Source organism: Penicillium subrubescens (genome assembly GCF_028828155.1).
Source record: "Penicillium subrubescens strain IBT 31985 chromosome Unknown utg000005l_segment0_segment0, whole genome shotgun sequence".
NCBI lineage: Eukaryota > Fungi > Ascomycota > Eurotiomycetes > Eurotiales > Aspergillaceae > Penicillium > Penicillium subrubescens.
This window is the reverse complement of record NW_026643155.1, coordinates 2,107,525-2,122,902: the sequence shown is the minus strand read 5'-3', so window position 1 is coordinate 2,122,902 and position 15,378 is coordinate 2,107,525. Positions and strand designations below refer to the sequence as shown.

General features: G+C 49.3%; 7 protein-coding genes across 7 annotated transcripts; 3 read left to right on the top strand and 4 right to left on the bottom strand.

Annotated features, from left to right (window-relative positions):
• Positions 1-1,044: 1,044 nt before the first annotated feature.
• Positions 1,045-2,754, top strand: N7473_007293 (putative monooxygenase; the record flags this gene model as incomplete). The annotated part of the gene is made up of 7 exons (XM_057153233.1): positions 1,045-1,047; positions 1,109-1,902; positions 1,970-2,031; positions 2,087-2,135; positions 2,193-2,382; positions 2,458-2,561; positions 2,622-2,754. The coding sequence occupies 7 exons, from the start codon at positions 1,045-1,047 to the stop codon at positions 2,752-2,754; spliced, it is 1,335 nt and encodes a 444-aa protein (XP_057007571.1).
• Positions 2,755-3,710: 956 nt separating this feature from the next.
• Positions 3,711-3,880, top strand: N7473_007292 (uncharacterized protein; the record flags this gene model as incomplete). The annotated part of the gene is made up of 2 exons (XM_057153232.1): positions 3,711-3,726; positions 3,780-3,880. 2 exons carry the CDS (start codon positions 3,711-3,713, stop codon positions 3,878-3,880), a joined length of 117 nt encoding a protein of 38 aa, XP_057007570.1.
• A 1,016-nt stretch (positions 3,881-4,896) lies between these two features.
• Positions 4,897-5,686, bottom strand: N7473_007291 (glutathione S-transferase family protein; the record flags this gene model as incomplete). The annotated part of the gene is made up of 2 exons (XM_057153231.1): positions 4,897-4,909; positions 4,983-5,686. 2 exons carry the CDS (start codon positions 5,684-5,686, stop codon positions 4,897-4,899), a joined length of 717 nt encoding a protein of 238 aa, XP_057007569.1.
• Positions 5,687-6,222: 536 nt separating this feature from the next.
• N7473_007290 (Zn(II)2Cys6 transcription factor) lies at positions 6,223-8,792 on the bottom strand (the record flags this gene model as incomplete). Its single annotated transcript, XM_057153230.1, has 9 exons — positions 6,223-6,625; positions 6,676-6,850; positions 6,908-7,242; positions 7,305-7,325; positions 7,389-7,500; positions 7,550-7,583; positions 7,635-8,415; positions 8,516-8,579; positions 8,645-8,792. The coding sequence occupies 9 exons, from the start codon at positions 8,790-8,792 to the stop codon at positions 6,223-6,225; spliced, it is 2,073 nt and encodes a 690-aa protein (XP_057007568.1).
• A 469-nt stretch (positions 8,793-9,261) lies between these two features.
• Positions 9,262-10,360, bottom strand: N7473_007289 (cupin domain-containing protein; the record flags this gene model as incomplete). Its single annotated transcript, XM_057153229.1, has 2 exons — positions 9,262-9,996; positions 10,058-10,360. 2 exons carry the CDS (start codon positions 10,358-10,360, stop codon positions 9,262-9,264), a joined length of 1,038 nt encoding a protein of 345 aa, XP_057007567.1.
• Positions 10,361-11,513: 1,153 nt separating this feature from the next.
• Positions 11,514-12,888, top strand: N7473_007288 (DUF3500 domain-containing protein; the record flags this gene model as incomplete). Its single annotated transcript, XM_057153228.1, has 2 exons — positions 11,514-11,733; positions 11,813-12,888. The coding sequence occupies 2 exons, from the start codon at positions 11,514-11,516 to the stop codon at positions 12,886-12,888; spliced, it is 1,296 nt and encodes a 431-aa protein (XP_057007566.1).
• A 613-nt stretch (positions 12,889-13,501) lies between these two features.
• On the bottom strand, positions 13,502-14,389 carry N7473_007287 (uncharacterized protein; the record flags this gene model as incomplete). The annotated part of the gene is made up of 4 exons (XM_057153227.1): positions 13,502-13,654; positions 13,726-14,016; positions 14,088-14,149; positions 14,290-14,389. The coding sequence occupies 4 exons, from the start codon at positions 14,387-14,389 to the stop codon at positions 13,502-13,504; spliced, it is 606 nt and encodes a 201-aa protein (XP_057007565.1).
• Positions 14,390-15,378: the final 989 nt, after the last annotated feature.

Sequence of the window (15,378 nt, the reverse complement as noted above, 5' to 3'; positions counted from 1 at the left end):
TAGGGGGGAAGTCGCCCCATATAAGCATCAGCTTCGGCATAGAAAGTCGTGAAATGCCTGAGAGCCACACTTAAAGTTCCAATGCAGGTCTAGGCTATCCGGTGAGCCTTGGTAGGTTTATTTTCCCCGCGGATGAGCCGGTATTCACGAATCAAATCGCCCGGGGCTGGTTGAAAAGGTTCTTCGGGATGTCCGTGGGGGAGATTCGGGTACGTGTCGGGTCCACATCCCTACGACGCCTCTTTAAGCGAGTATTTACGGGAAGATTGGGGATGGATTTGTAAATAATTAGCGATGGGAAGATTGATCGGATATCACTCAGGGTCCAACATAGATAGAGCAAATGCATATAATCAGCCTTTCTAGCTCTTTAGTGGTTCTTTAATTGAGCCTCCCGATGTAATGCTTTTGTTAGGGAGAGGTTCCCTCCAAGAGGTGGCAAGCCCTAGGCCGCAAGCCTCCATAGAGCCACCAGAGAACTCGGTCAACACATTTGGTCATGAGGAACTGACCGAAGGACCAGAGTCGCGCCGAATGGGGCTGGAGAATAAAGTATCTTATCAGCCATAATGATTGGATGTATTGAATTTGATATGGACTCCCCCAGATTCCTGTCATCATGGTCTTGGTACCCCAGACGGCCCCACGGTGACTCGGCAGATGGTAAGTTCAGCTCCCCCGCGATGACATGCACCCCGGACACCTACGGCAAGCCGCGTCGACGTGTGGATGAAGGTATCCACCGAGCAGACGTGTCGCTGGACTCGGCCGTGCACTGACAGTCTCGTGGATTGGGGGAACTCGCCATCGAAGCTGGGAAATCCGAGTCGGCATTCCCGAGCGCGGGGCGAGTTCCGGCGACTTTTTCGGTCATTCCGGCGATTTTAGCACCGACAGCGCGAGCTACGAATAACTTCTTTGATCTCACGGGGCTCTTCTTCTTTGAAATATTCAATAGAGACCATATTTCTACAGGGATCAATATTCTGGCTGGTATATCCGTCTCTTTTGGTTTCAAGACTTCAGCAATTACAAGCCATCAACATGGTAAGCTTGCGCGAACTTCTCATTTTGTGCTTCCTCCCTCACTAAAATCAATACAACGTAGGTCCCCCAAGAAGCCAGTCTCCGCGTGGTCATCGTCGGCGCTGGTCTCAGTGGCATTGCTACTGCCATCTCCGCCGCACTCTCCGGTCATTCAGTCCAGGTCATTGAGCAAGCACCGGAGCTAGCCGAGGTTGGTGCCGGCCTGCAGATTACCCCAAATGCCTCGCGTCTCCTCAAATACTGGAAGCTCCGGGATTCGCTATGGGAGGCCGCAGCTGAGCCCACGAAATTGACCGTCCACCGGTACTCGGGTCAAGTGCTGGCTCACGACGACGCTTTCGACAAGAGAATCCGTGCTAAGTATGACGATGCGCCTTTCGTCGACTTGCACCGAGTGGATCTGCAACAAGCTTTGTATGCGCGGGCCCAGGATCTGGGTGTGGTTTTCCACCTGGGTGAGCGGATTGAGCGGATCGACTTTGACGCTACCACCGTTCACTCGGTGGCGGGGAGCAACTACACTGGTGATCTGATTGTCGCGGCGGATGGCCTTTGGTCTAAATGCCGAGAGGCCTTTGAGGGAAAGAAGGATGAACCACTGCCTACGGGTGATCTGGCGTATCGGATTGTCTTGAGTTCGGACCAGGTCGCTGATCCGGAGCTCAAGGCGCTTGTGGAGAACCCCGAGGTGCACTTCTGGATTGGACCTGGTGCTCATGCTGTCGCGTACTCTGTTCGCGGCGGAAAGATGTACAACATTGTCTTGCTGGTGCCTGATAACCTGCCGCCCGGTGTTTCGAGACAGGCTGGCTCGGTCGCGGAGATGAAGGAGCTGTTTGTGGGTTGGGATCCAATGTATGCGCATCCGATTCATTACTATGAAGTTTCACAGGCTAACAAGGTCTTTTTGCTCATTGCTCAGCCTTAACAAGTTCTTGGATTGTGTCATGAGTGGCAGTATCGACAAGTGGAAGCTGATGCACCGTAAGTTCTAATACACAATTGATTCGGCCCAAGATGGATACTAATGTGACCCCAGACGGTGAAATGGACAAGTGGGTTAATGACAAGTCGAACCTCGTCTTCATGTAAGTGTCAAATATCACCGATGTATCTTCGACATCAAAAACTAATGATCACAAAAGTGGTGATTCCTGCCACCCAATGCTTCCCTATCTGGCACAGGGTGCCAACTCCTCATTAGAGGACGGTGCCGTTCTCGGCCAGTTGTTGGGGCATATGACGGATAAGGCCCAGCTGCCTCGTATCCTGCGTCTATATGAGAGCCTTCGCAAGTCTCGGGGAGAGGCCATCGTTCGGGAGACATTCAAGCAGGTAATCTTTGACACTTTCCCTCCAGTTGTACGACTCGTACCACAAAGGTGTCACGACTAACAAATACATTCTCAGAGACACGACTTCCACATGGAGGATGGTGAGGAGCAGAAGAAGCGTGACGATGTCTTCCTCTCGCAGCTTGGCAAGGAGATCAAGGGACATTTCCCGAGTCGATGGTAAGATATCTGGACCCGTCTATGCTGTCCGTCCATTTCTAACATGGTTACCATCAACAGGACATGCCCAGAAGTCCAGCCTTGGCTATACGGCTATGACGCCATCAAGGAAGTCGAGAAGGCGGTTGCTCAAAATCCAGACGTCTTTGCCAAGCAGCCCGCATCTCGATCATCCACTTGTTCAGTTTTATAAATATTTTTATACACAGATTATCATTTCAGATAGCATTGTCACAATATTTACATTACATCACAACGCTAGGCTGCTTTATAGCAATTTCAACACGTGATTTTTATGGCTGCACCTACATAGCTTACTCGTCTCTGTTCCAATAAATAGTCTGAGAACCCTGGCTGAGCGGCAATCTTTCGGCGTGAACTTTCAACCTTTCTACAGTGCAGCTGAAAGGAAAATATGCATGCAAAACCAGATCCTTTTCTGGTGGCGCAATCTCTTATTGCCTGCGACCCCTCTTATCCTGATGTTTAGCCCTCCTTCCTGTCTAGGAAAAGAAATTGCATGTAAATTGAGCCATGAGGAGGCTCCGTGCTCCTCAAGAAACAGGCTCTGAAGCAATCTAGCTTAGCGCCTTTCTTCCCTCTGATTAACAGCCTTCTTCTTTGCAAGTAGATAATCTCTTTACATTTAATTGTGCTTAGAAATCAGTACAATGGCTTGAGAATTTTGATCAAGTCCTTCCTTACTAAGAGTTGAATACCGGATTTATGGACGACCTTTAAGTGGCAACATAAGTGTAGGCTATCTCAATCTAAAGTTATGACGTGATATTCATCACTTTTATTGATGAGCAGTCTGATGCCTGTTTATACAATGCTGTGTAACCTAACGCAAGAGTTGTTACACAAGCGTGGAGGCACTCCCAAAAATGTGGGTACACTCAGTATGGAGTCTACGAATAGCATATTTGGAGTTCATACAAGGCATTTTGACGAGTCATTCTCGTGAAGGAACTGCTGCCACGTTGACTTTTCAAGCCCAGCTCTGTCCGAGCGGAATAACAACAAGAAATGGGAGAAGAATCTCTTTATAAAGCTCTCCGTTCCCACCTGTGTACAGATTATGTTGAACAACGTCTGTCGATCATTTCAAATAGGCTATGTACAGTTGCTCTCAGGAAACCCAAAATCATGTCCTTGTTTGCGGGTAAGACATATATCCTTCATTCCCAGTGTTATCATGAATCTAATAAAAGTTAGATGACTCTGATCAGGCAAAGGCGTATGCCGAAGTCCACAACAACGATAGCGGTGAAACATCTGACGAGCATGTTGCTGGTGCAGCAGCTTTTGTGGTATGAAAGGAATATGAGAAGTATTGCGCGGCAAACGGTATGAACCTTTTGTCAGGAATTAGAATTGAGGATTAACGAAGTATAGGAAAACCCGACTCTCATGACCAAGCAAAAGAAATTATTGCTGGCTCCACAGGCGCATTTATTGATCGTCTTGTCGAATCAAAGGGCTTAGATGCTGTTGACAAGTCAAACGCACAAAATTTGGCAAATCAGCAGGTAGAAGAAGTGCTAGCGTCGGAATACTAGGTTAGGCCTAGCTCAGAATCTAGTCAGCCTACATATATGCGCAGAACTTCTCACTATCTTTCTACGACTATTCCTGTTTCCTAAGATAACTATCTTTATGCAGAATTAAAATATTAGTTATTGATGTTATCTGCACCTGATCTATCAGTCTATGATCCTTAATGATCGCAATGAATATCCTATTCTTTAGGAGAAAAGGGAATCCCAACATTCTCGGGCTTCACTTAATCACTGTCACTTCACATTTAGTTCACTTGGTTTATCCTTGATGTTATGAATATCATTATCATAACTAGTTAAAAAGGAAACAATGTTGAATTCTCTCCGGCCCGAGACTGAATCCTGTATGCACTTGGCCAAATTGCTCAACTCTAATATGGATAGTTGCATACGAATTGTTACTCCATTGTCTTTCTTATCCTGATGCTTGCTTCCTTAATATCTCTTCTCATTCACTGTTCACAAGTATTATCATAGAAATTTAGCTTATTCGCATAGTCATATTCTGGTATTGCCTTATAGCTAAATCCTATAGGTCTAGTCTCACGCGAGTGAAACTGTAACGTTACTATGAGTAAGTTACGCGGTGCCGACTGGTCACTATGAGTCGAGCTGCCTAAGGCTCTATTTGCTGAGTTCCGCTGCTAATCCTGATCAAGGATTGCCATGCTAAGATTCGCATGAGATAATTACTCCGGAGACGGCAGTTTTACATTTACCTATATTATTAAACATGAAACATTCATCAGATACTGAGCGGGTCTTATCATTCATCAGAGTCGAGATCTATAAACACATCTTAATAAAGTACACCCTTACACATCCCCAGGATATCCCATTCGATAGATTCCAAGCTCACCTCTTCATCAAAGAGAACTGCTCAGCCTTGACCCCCAACAAAGGCACAAACTCCTTCCCCTCACAAATCTCCATCGCCCTCCGATAAGCCGGCCGTTCCCCAACACGCTCCAAATAAGCCAAGATATGCTTATGTTTCTCCCCATCATACTCAACAGGACAAAAGCCCCGCATAGTCGTCAACGTAAAAATAGTCATGATATCCGCAGCCGTAAGCGTCTTGCCAGCAAGATACGCCCCAGTCTCGCCAAGTCGATTCTCCATCATAGACAGTAACTGATCCCACTTTGCCAGCGTGCGCACAACGACAGGTGAATTAGGATCCGATGCTGGGCCGCGGGTCATAAGCACACTGAAGAGGGCGGGTTGGAGACTCCCGTTGGCGAAGTGGTACCATTCTAGGTAATTGGCGTATGTTTCTCCGTCTTTTGGGGTTGGTGCGAATTGGCCATTCCCGTGGACGGCGATGATGTAGTCGATTATAGCACCTGATTCGGCCAGGACGATGCGGGACTGTGTCACAGGGGATGGATCGTCTTCCATGACAGGAGCTGTGCCGGCTGGGTGCAGGTCTTTGATTGATTGGGGCGCGAAGATTGGGTCGCGCTTGTGGTGGACGAAGTTGTAGGCTAGGTTTAGTTCCTCGGCGAGCCATATTATGCGCTCGGATTGGGAGAGGCCTAGGTGGTGGAGGGTTAAGGGCATGATTGCGGTGGATAGGTGTGTTGGAGTGGGTGTATAGTGGCGGATGTGAATATGGGTATGAATGAGCTGGTAAGGAGTTATCCTTGAAGAGAATAATGGATTGGGACGGAGAGAAGAGATGTTGATCGGGCAGTGCCTCAGCCTAAATACAGAGCCTTGTCAAGACTTGTTGGAGCTCGAGGTTACACCCGCGTTTCAAGGTCTATGACGTCGGAGAAATTATGACCAATAACTCGAGTCTAGAACTTAGATCCACGATCTGATAATCGATCGAGAACCGAATAATGACGGTGAGTCAAACACAGTGATATGCCAGCCTTGTCAGGTCCACAAGGGGAAAGAGCGACACGGGTTTAAGCATTTTGATAAGTCCGCATGGTCAGCACTAAGACAGGATAGGAAGGACTCCTCCGTACCTCCACTCTCGGAGACGACTACTTCACAATAAAGTCATGAAATCAAGACATAATCATTCATAAATATCTGTACATCCTCATATAAACATAATCCAATCCACCTTATGAACCCCGAACACGTTAATCCCCATCCAGCATAGGCAACCCCCCAATATCATCAAGCAGCCTCGCAATACCCTCAAAGGAATAATCCGGGAACCCAAAGCCATAAGCCCACTCCGGAATTTCAAACCCAGACTGCCCACCAGCCCCTGCTTCCGCAGATGGCGGCAATCCCTCAGTTCCATCACCGGGTCCTCCGGATGCAGGCTGCTGCGCACCGGAGGCTCTGAAATCGCGTAGGTACTGACGGATAATCTCTACTGATTTCCGGGCTACGACGGATTCATCCATTGACTCAAGGATTTCCACGCCCATTTCGACGGAGCGGAGGAGGGGCATGGTGTCGGTGCACATGCCGAGTTTGGACATGGGGAGGAGGAGGGTGGATGTGGCGAACATCACGTAGGTTGTGTTGTACCACCTGATCGCTCGTTAGTAGTGCGGTGGTGGGATTGACCCGTGGGTACGTACCAGCATCGGAAGAATGTGTGTACTCGGTAGATGTCGTGGATCACCTCGATTGTCTTCATGGCCGCGTCTAAACACTTGGCAATCGTTTCTTCCAATTCATTGGGTGGATGTCGGAGTTTCCGGGTGAAATGACTCAGGAATGGTCGGAATAAAAGCATCTTCACGTTATAGTATCCTGAAAAGAGGTAAGGTTAACCGGTTTACTAAGAAGAGCGTGGTGTGTAAGACTCACGAATACCCAGGACAAGCCGTTGCCGTCTAGCCCACTTGGGATCACGAAGTGCGCTCTGCGAAAGCCTGTAAGCACCGATATCCGGCTTGATTCTCTCTGGCAGCCTTGCAAGCCAACGATCCATCTCCATTTCGATCTGAAGAGCCAACTGAAGTTTCTCTTGAAGTGTGATGCGTGAATGGTAGATCTGGACAGATACTCGGCGTATAATCTGGGCAAAGTCAATCATCCAGGGGATGATGGCGTATTCGGTGTCATCACGATCTGGAATGGCTCTATTGTGATATTCGTCCATTCCGAGAGTATCTGGTCGCCCAACAGAAAAGCTCATTTCTCTGTGGATCAGTTAGTCAATCATTTTCTTCGCCGTCATATTGTAAATGCTCATAATTCTTACATTTCCAGCGAGAACATGCCCCTGTATAGATCAGACAGGTTAGTAGATGAAGCATTACAAGTCATAACAGCTCTGCCGACTTACCACCAAGTCTTCGAGATCCAGCTCGAACGAGGGTCTTTGGGACACTCCACCTCTCGATTGAACCCAGCGGAAAGACATGTGCGCACCGCCAGACCCAGGTACATATAGGCCACTAAGCGACATTAGCATACCGTACATTCCCAGCAGTTGTATGCACCCACAATTCGGATTCAGTTCGTTCTGGCAGATCTTGGCCTAGTATTTGTGAGCATAGTTTACCCCATAACCAGAATGATCATCACATACCATCATATAAAGACATTGCACCGTTTCAAGGTCATTTGAAAATCGTAAATAGTTCAGATAAGCCTGTGCCTCGCCAAACAATTTCCGGCTCCACTCAAAGCGTCCTAGGCCGGCCAGCTTATCTTCATCCCAGACGCGCACCAATGCACCAAAAGATAACACACTCAAGTAGAGAGCGACGAAGCTCGGTTCCGGTGTATGTGCACGGTTGAACCAGAGGTCATTGGCACGTATTAGGAAATCCTCTTTATCGATGAATGGGTGGATGAAATGGATATTCTCAAAATACCCATTCATAAACACGTGGGCCTGGTCAAAGTAATAGTTCTGCTGCTCAATCGCAGCAGTCGGTCCGATAGAACAAGACGGTGAGAAACTTGAGTTATGTAGCGTGGAAATTAGCGAGAGTTCCGCTGGCCCGGGATACGGTTCCTCGTTGCTCTTGGGGTCTCGTGCCTTTTTCAAATGGCCGATGATTGCTGCTGATGATGTACTGCCGTAGAACTCGATGCCGTTTGTGTGGTGGTTTAATTCCTTGATTTCGTCGTCTGCGCTTTCGGCAGACTCTTCATGTGTCACTGCGTTACCTGGTAGTCTGGTGGGTTCCTGGGGTGTAGATCCCGTTCGGGGCATTGAGCATGGAGTATTCTCTATTCCTGTTGGTGCTGGGGGCTGTGATATTGGTATTTTTGTTGATTGTGGTGATGCTGTGGTTCGAGCTTCGGCATTCCGTAGCCTCGAAGCTAGCTCTTCGACCTTTTTCTCGAGGTCGGCAACATAGCTGCAGGGGATTTCAGTTTTGGCGCGAGACAAATGGCATGATAGACCGGTTATTCCGAAATATCAGATCGGATGTTATCAAAAATTCAATCATAGCATACCTTGCAGACCGGTTACTTTCCCGTTCCCGATAATTCCCCTGATACACACAATTCAGCTGGCTCTCTATGCGCTCGTTAGCTAATGCTGTTCTCTGAAAATGTCAAAAGCTGCTGGGTTATGATCCCCACTTTTACAATGCGAGCACGGATACTGCTCATCGCACTTATACTTCTTCGTCCTGCATCGGTCGCAAGCCTGCGCGGCGCGTGGCCTCTTCGCCCGCTTGGGCGCCGGTTCATCCGCCGCAAAGGGCGGGGTGCTCTGATGAGATTGCATTATCCAGACATTGTTCGCAGGCGCGAGATTCTTTCGAGTCTGGGGTAAATGGGGTTTGCGTATACTCCGTGGAGAGGGGCGCTAGTCGATGCAGATGATAACGACGCAGCGTCCGGAAAATCCGGATTGTCGGACGCTTGGTCCCTCTTGATCCACGTGACAGTCCGCGGGGACAATAGCGCCCGTGGGAATCCGGGGGCCAATCAGCGAGAACTAAAGCAGGGGCTACTGTATGTAGTGTGCTGTTAAGTGGCGTCACATTAATAATGTTGTGTTGGGGGAAGACAGTTCGGCAGATACAAGAGAAAAGTGGCTGATGCTAGTGGTCGAATTGCCGATGTATTGTTAGTTGCTGGCAGAGTATACTGGAGATCCACAGTTGTGTGTTGGTCATTCGAACTGAAAATGAAATTTCATATGCAAGTATGTACATTTAGATCTATTGACATGGCTTATATTCATAATCCCCTTAGAAAGTAATCTTCAGGCCCTCCGCGACAGAGGCAAGCTTTGATGAATCCCACTCGGGAGCCTGGTCCGGCAGAACAACCTCCTCAATCTGCTTACCAGCCTGGTGGATCAAAGACTCGATACCATCGCCATCGGCAAAGGAGTGGACCTTGACGTATTTGCTCTCAAAGCCCAGGGAGAAAGCCTGACCGGCAGGGATGACAACGGTCTCACCCTCGCGGAAAATAGTCTCGCCTACACCCTCCAGGCTCACCTTAAGAGCACCCTCCATCACACAGAGACAGTGGTCCACAGTAGCGAAAGTCATATACTTGGAGAACACAGTCTGACCGTAGTCCTTGGAAGACTCGATACTAGATATGGCACAGACACCGGCGCTCTGTTTCGTCGTGACAAAAGGCCGGGACATGACACCACCCAACATCCAGCGGGGACCAGTGTTGGCACGCAGGAAGTAACCCTGGTTGCCCTCGGGCAGCTTCTCATCCTCCTTGGTCCAGTCGCTCACCTCGGGAGGCACGTAGTGGGGCTGGAACACGACGTCGAACTTGCCCTTGGCGGCCATGACCTTGGGGATCAAGAGAGACTTGAGATCGCGGTTATCGGTCTCGGGCACCAGGATACCCTCGTAAGGCTCGGAGACGTAGCGGAAGAAGTCCACCCAGTCACCGGGGGTAATCAGGCCCTGGAGCTCTGTGTGCGGGCCGACCATTTCGGGGTTGTGAACGACAGTCTAAAATTGAGATGGTGAGTTTCATGTCTTGCAGAAGATACGATAGAAGAAGTTTACATACGGGAGGAATATAGGCAAAGTCACCAGGACCCAGAATCCTGCACTGGGGACCATTCCACAGCTTCAGATAGCCCTTTGTGACCAAGAAGACATCGTGGGCCTTCTCGTGGTAGTGGAAACCAGGGGCATCAGAGACTGTGGCACCACTCTGGAAAACCGCCATGAGACCATTGGTCTGCTTGGAGGAGGTCAGGATGCGGAAGACACCCTTGCTGCCAGGAATGGTGATGCGCTCGCCCTCGAGTTGAGGGATGGCGTAGGGCACCCGCTCCGCGGGGGGTAGATTTGAGAATGGCAGCGACATTATGTGTGAGAGGTATGGAATTGCGAATGAGAGTTTCAAGAAAGGAATAATATCGTGAGATCTAGAGGGGCGGGGATTCTAAGTTTTAAAACGTGCCGAAAAGTTGTAGCTGCCGGCATGCGGGGGACCTGATGCCGAGAGCGGAGAAGCCGTGCTCGGAAGATCCGAGTTGCTCTTCTGGGGAAGTTGTATGGAGTTGGATTGGGGGAAGAAAAGTGGATTGTGATTTGTCCTTGTCAAGACCCCAGTTCTTAGTATCGCTTCAGTATGTTAGTTGAGCCATCCTTGTGCACGGAGTCGGTGCGAGAAGAGGCCGAAGTGCGAGTCGGCCTCCATGGAGCACCGTTTTCACGGCAGTGTTTAAACTTCCGAGTAGACTATGGGGCGCTGAGCCGGTGGACTCATTGGACCAGGGCCTTTCTACTATGTACACAAAAGAGAAGCTATTAACATTCAGCTTCGTGTGTACCTGAGTCAGTTCAATGATTCTTAATCATGGCGGGGTAACTCGGATAGTCCGTAGAACCAACTGCCTGCTGCTCCGCGCCGACGCGTCGTGGTTGGAGTTAGTGACATTACTACATTATGTATCACAATCAGAATTATTTAAAGACTATCATCACCTGATCCAGGAACTCAATTGATGATTAAGACCAGCAGAGACCATTCCAATTCAGCCCTCTTTTACCGCGGAACTCAGTCTCCGAAGTTCAACCAGATCGGCTCTCCCACAATGAGCCCCAATCGACCGATGGGCTGATGCCACAATCCCAGACCAATTCCACTTCCCCTTCCTCCTATCCTTTTCAGAAGGGGGTACGCAGTAACAGACGACATCGACTCGTAAATCCCTATCCGAAGCCTCCGGATTGGTTTAAATTCCCTTGCCACCCAGGAACCCTGTCACTCGATATCCGTATCTCCAGACTTTTTCTTCATCGGATAAGAAATCACCCACAATCCCCACCTTCGTGGGGACGCCGCCTCAGCCCGAATCTGTGGGGTTTGTGGCTCAAGAGGGACTATATTACTCTGGGGAGTTCTGTTGCTGCCCCTCCATTGCTAGTCTAGTTACTTTGTCATTTCTCCCTCTCTCTCTTTCTCTCTCTTTCTCTCTAGAATTTCGACATTAGACACAATTCTATCCGCGAACATGGCGAACACGACCAATGCACAGCTGGAAAAGCCTACGGGCGAGTATCGCCAGTATCTGCCCGACTTGAGCCTCCCACGCTTTCAGGTGATGTGCACGCAGGATGCGCACGAATATGCCCATGCTTTTAAGACGGGGAAGCAGCCCCCATGGTTGCATGCGCTGTATATGCATTGGTTGGATTTGTTCCAGGAGCCCTTCAAGGGTGTCACCACCGACGGTAAGGGATTCAATTGCATGCGCCGAGCTAGCTAGCTAGCTTGATAAACTTGACAACCGATTCTAACTGCTATCCACAGGCAATGTCCGTCCCGATCTGTTCACATTACAAGATGAAGATATCCCCATCCAACAGATCGTCGACGCTACACAATCCCTTCTCTCTCTCCTAGACGACAAGCAAAAGGAAGCCGTCTGCTACCACATCGACTCGCCGCAATGGCGCACATGGTCGAACCCAGAGTTCCTCCTCTCGCACAAGGGCGTGCGCCTCGACGAGGTCACCCCCTCCATCCGCGACGCAGTCATGAACATCCTCAAGACCACCCTCTCCCCGGAAGGCTACTCAAAGGCCGTCAGCGCCATGCGCATCAACCACTTCCTCGGCGAACTCGTCAAGTCCTCACGCGTCATGAACGAATTCTCCTACAACTTCGCCCTCTTCGGTCGTCCCTCCACGACTAGACCCTGGGGCTGGTCGTTCTACGGCCACCACCTGTGTCTAAATATCTTCCTGTACAAGGGGCAGATTATTGCTTCACCGTGGTTCACGGGCGCAGAGCCGAATGAGATTGATGCCGGTCCGTACGCTGGGACCCGCATCATGCAAGTCGAGGAGAAACTAGGTCTGCAATTGATGCAGTCCCTCTCCGCCGAGTTACAATCCCGCGCGCGCGTCTTCGCCGAAATGAAAGACCCCGCTATGCCGGTCGGTCGCTGGAATAAGGATGACCAGCGGCACGTGTGCGGTGCATACCGCGATAACCGCGAGGTTCCCTACGAGGGTATCCTCGCGTCAACCTTCAGCGCCGAACAGAAGGAGCTTATGTACGGCATTCTGGAGCAGTATCTTCTCTACCTGCCTGCGAAGGCGCGCGCAATGAAGATCGAGCAGATCCGCAAGTTCGAAGGCGAGACGTACTTTTGCTGGATTGGTGGGTATGGCGATGAGAATGCGTTTTATTATCGGATTCAGAGTCCCGTTATTCTGGTCGAGTTTGATCATCACTCCGGTGTGTTTTTGAACAATGAGGAGCCGAAGAAGTTCCATATTCATACTTTGTTGCGTACGCCTAATGCGGGTGATTATGGACACGCCTTGCGGGCGAAGATTCCTGCTGTTGAGGGGTTGAATGCGAAGGAAATTGTTTGGTAGGTGGTTCGAATTTGATGATATGAAGAAAGACGCTCCCCCAAGTCATGTATACTGTATGGAATGAATCTCGATGAAGCATTTTCTGTTCTGCACCTGCATTTGTATAAAGCCCGTTGTTGCCCCCACTGTTCTGCCTTGGCTGTGCTTTCATATTTAGACCGCGCTGATACTGTCCTCTGTCTGATTCGTTGCTTGTTAAGGCCTCCACCCCGTTTGACGAAGATATGATTGATACTGAGGGCTTTTCCTTGTCTGTCTGTGTGTCAAAAAATCTTAATAAGAAGATATCAAGTGCATGATCATCCATATTAGTCGTAAACTACCACCAAGGCACGCAAGATAGAGAAATTATGTACATCCCCAGCGCCGAAAGCAGAATGAAAGGTTAGTAAAAGAAAAATACGCCAAAAACAAATCATAAAGTCTCAAAGAAAGATTAATATCGCATAAAGTCGAGTAATCCAATCTGTTGGCCAGCCGGTTTGACTTTCGTGTCTCGCGCGACTCGGGAAAAACGCCTAAGATGATGAGACAGCCACCATATATCAAATCACGCAGGTACTTTGTGTCTCCTCAGGAGCTCATCCTAAGCGCATCATGATCCGGGATTAGCTCATAACCCCCCCTCAGACGGCAAGATCTGAGCCGCAATAACGATCGCGCCCGCGCAGATCAAACTAAAGCACCAACTGACAGTGCAGAAGATCCAGGACTGGTCCAGACGCCAGCCAACGAAGAACCGGTCTTCGTTGTCGAAGAGATATGCCTGCACATAACCCAGAACTGTCAGTATGATTCTATTGTCTGGTTATTCCCTTTGTTGGAAGGAAGACCTACCACAATCGACATCCCCGCCGCCTGCACAATAGCAGACAAAATAATCAACAAACTAAGAACCCGCCACCCATTCTCGCGCAGTCGCTTCCCACCGCCGAGGATGATCACGTAGGCGACTATGCTCATTCCTTCCAATACCACGGTAAAGGACATCAAGAACCCGACAGAGCGCCACATGGAACAGAAATACCGGTCGTCGCCATGACAATCGTCGCTCTGGGGGAAACTCTCGCAGGTATCGGTGAGTGAGGAGCAGCGTTGATGGAGTCCGTAGGAGTAGTGGTGGGCGGGCTGGAATAGACCACGGTGTAACTGTTAGTTCAAGGCCATGTGTGTGGCGGTCGCATGCGGCGTCCTCGTACCTTTTCGCTATGATAGCTGACCCATTTTGGGATCACGATGGAGCATAGTGTCAAGGTAAATGCTATGTGAAATAGACGTGTCAGTCACAAAATCTCCGCTCGTTATCTTGTATCTGTACTCTGTATCTGTACAGTGTGGGTGGATGGAATGGGTGGATCCATCGTGGCGCGGGGAGAGCTTCGACCTTCAACCTTCACTTACAAGCTAGGAACAGTACCAGTGTGCCCGAGTAGACGATTGTCTTTGTGAGAAAACCCGTATAGTTCCGGTCAGTGCCCCTCGGTACCAGGTGGAAATCCATGGCGGGCAGACGACAGGTCGAGGGACAGGGAGGAGGAGAAAGGGAGAGAGAGAGAGAGAGAATGAAATGATGGGCGATGGCGTAGATGGTTCAGGACGAGATTTGGCCCGTGCGACGGGCGGTACAAATCCGATGAGGCTGGAATTTCAGTGGGACTTGACACCTACAGCTGTAGGCAGCAATAATCTATGGATGGTTCGGAGGAGATTTTACAAGTGAAATAATTTAACAGAAGATATCGAGGGTAAATGGTTTAAGTTTTGAAAGAAGGGGGGGGAAGAAGGAGTGTCGAGGACTGAGACTTGTGATGTACAGAAGAGAGAGATCCTCGAACAAGTTGCAACTTGCTGAAGGTTACAATGACCAGGAATTCAGAAATCCAGAAATGAATCATGCTCCCCCCTCCTTCTTCACCGATCCACCCTCGTCCCACCTACCACTGTTCCCAGTCTGAACTACTTCGTATTCCTTGCGAAATACAATTTCAGGACACTCTCCACCATGGCGGGCAGCTGCTCCCATCCCGCAAAACAAGGCAGAGACAGTCCAAGCACCTGCAGGAGGCGCATAGGCGGCGATCCCATTTTCTCCATAGTTAGTATACTTGGCGGTAAAAGCGGTCTACACGAGAATATCAGATTGGATCCTCACATAACCCCTAGTCATCTATAACTGACAAGGTTTCGGAACAATGCTAGTAGATATGCAATTTCTCACCTGATACTTAAGAGAATGTACTGCTCCCCCTAAATCATCAAAAGAACCAGTCCTACATGATCCCATCTTTAAAACTCACAGTGGTCATCCTCCCCGCAGAGGTTCCACGAATACAAGGACAGGCCAGGAACAATCATTGCATGGGGACACACTCCCCGACAGATCTAACTAATCTGCCAGAAAGCCATCCCAGAAGATAGCCGTCATCATTAAAAAAGTAGGCAAGAAGTTACGAACCAGCGAGATACATGAGACATAATATACATGCAGGA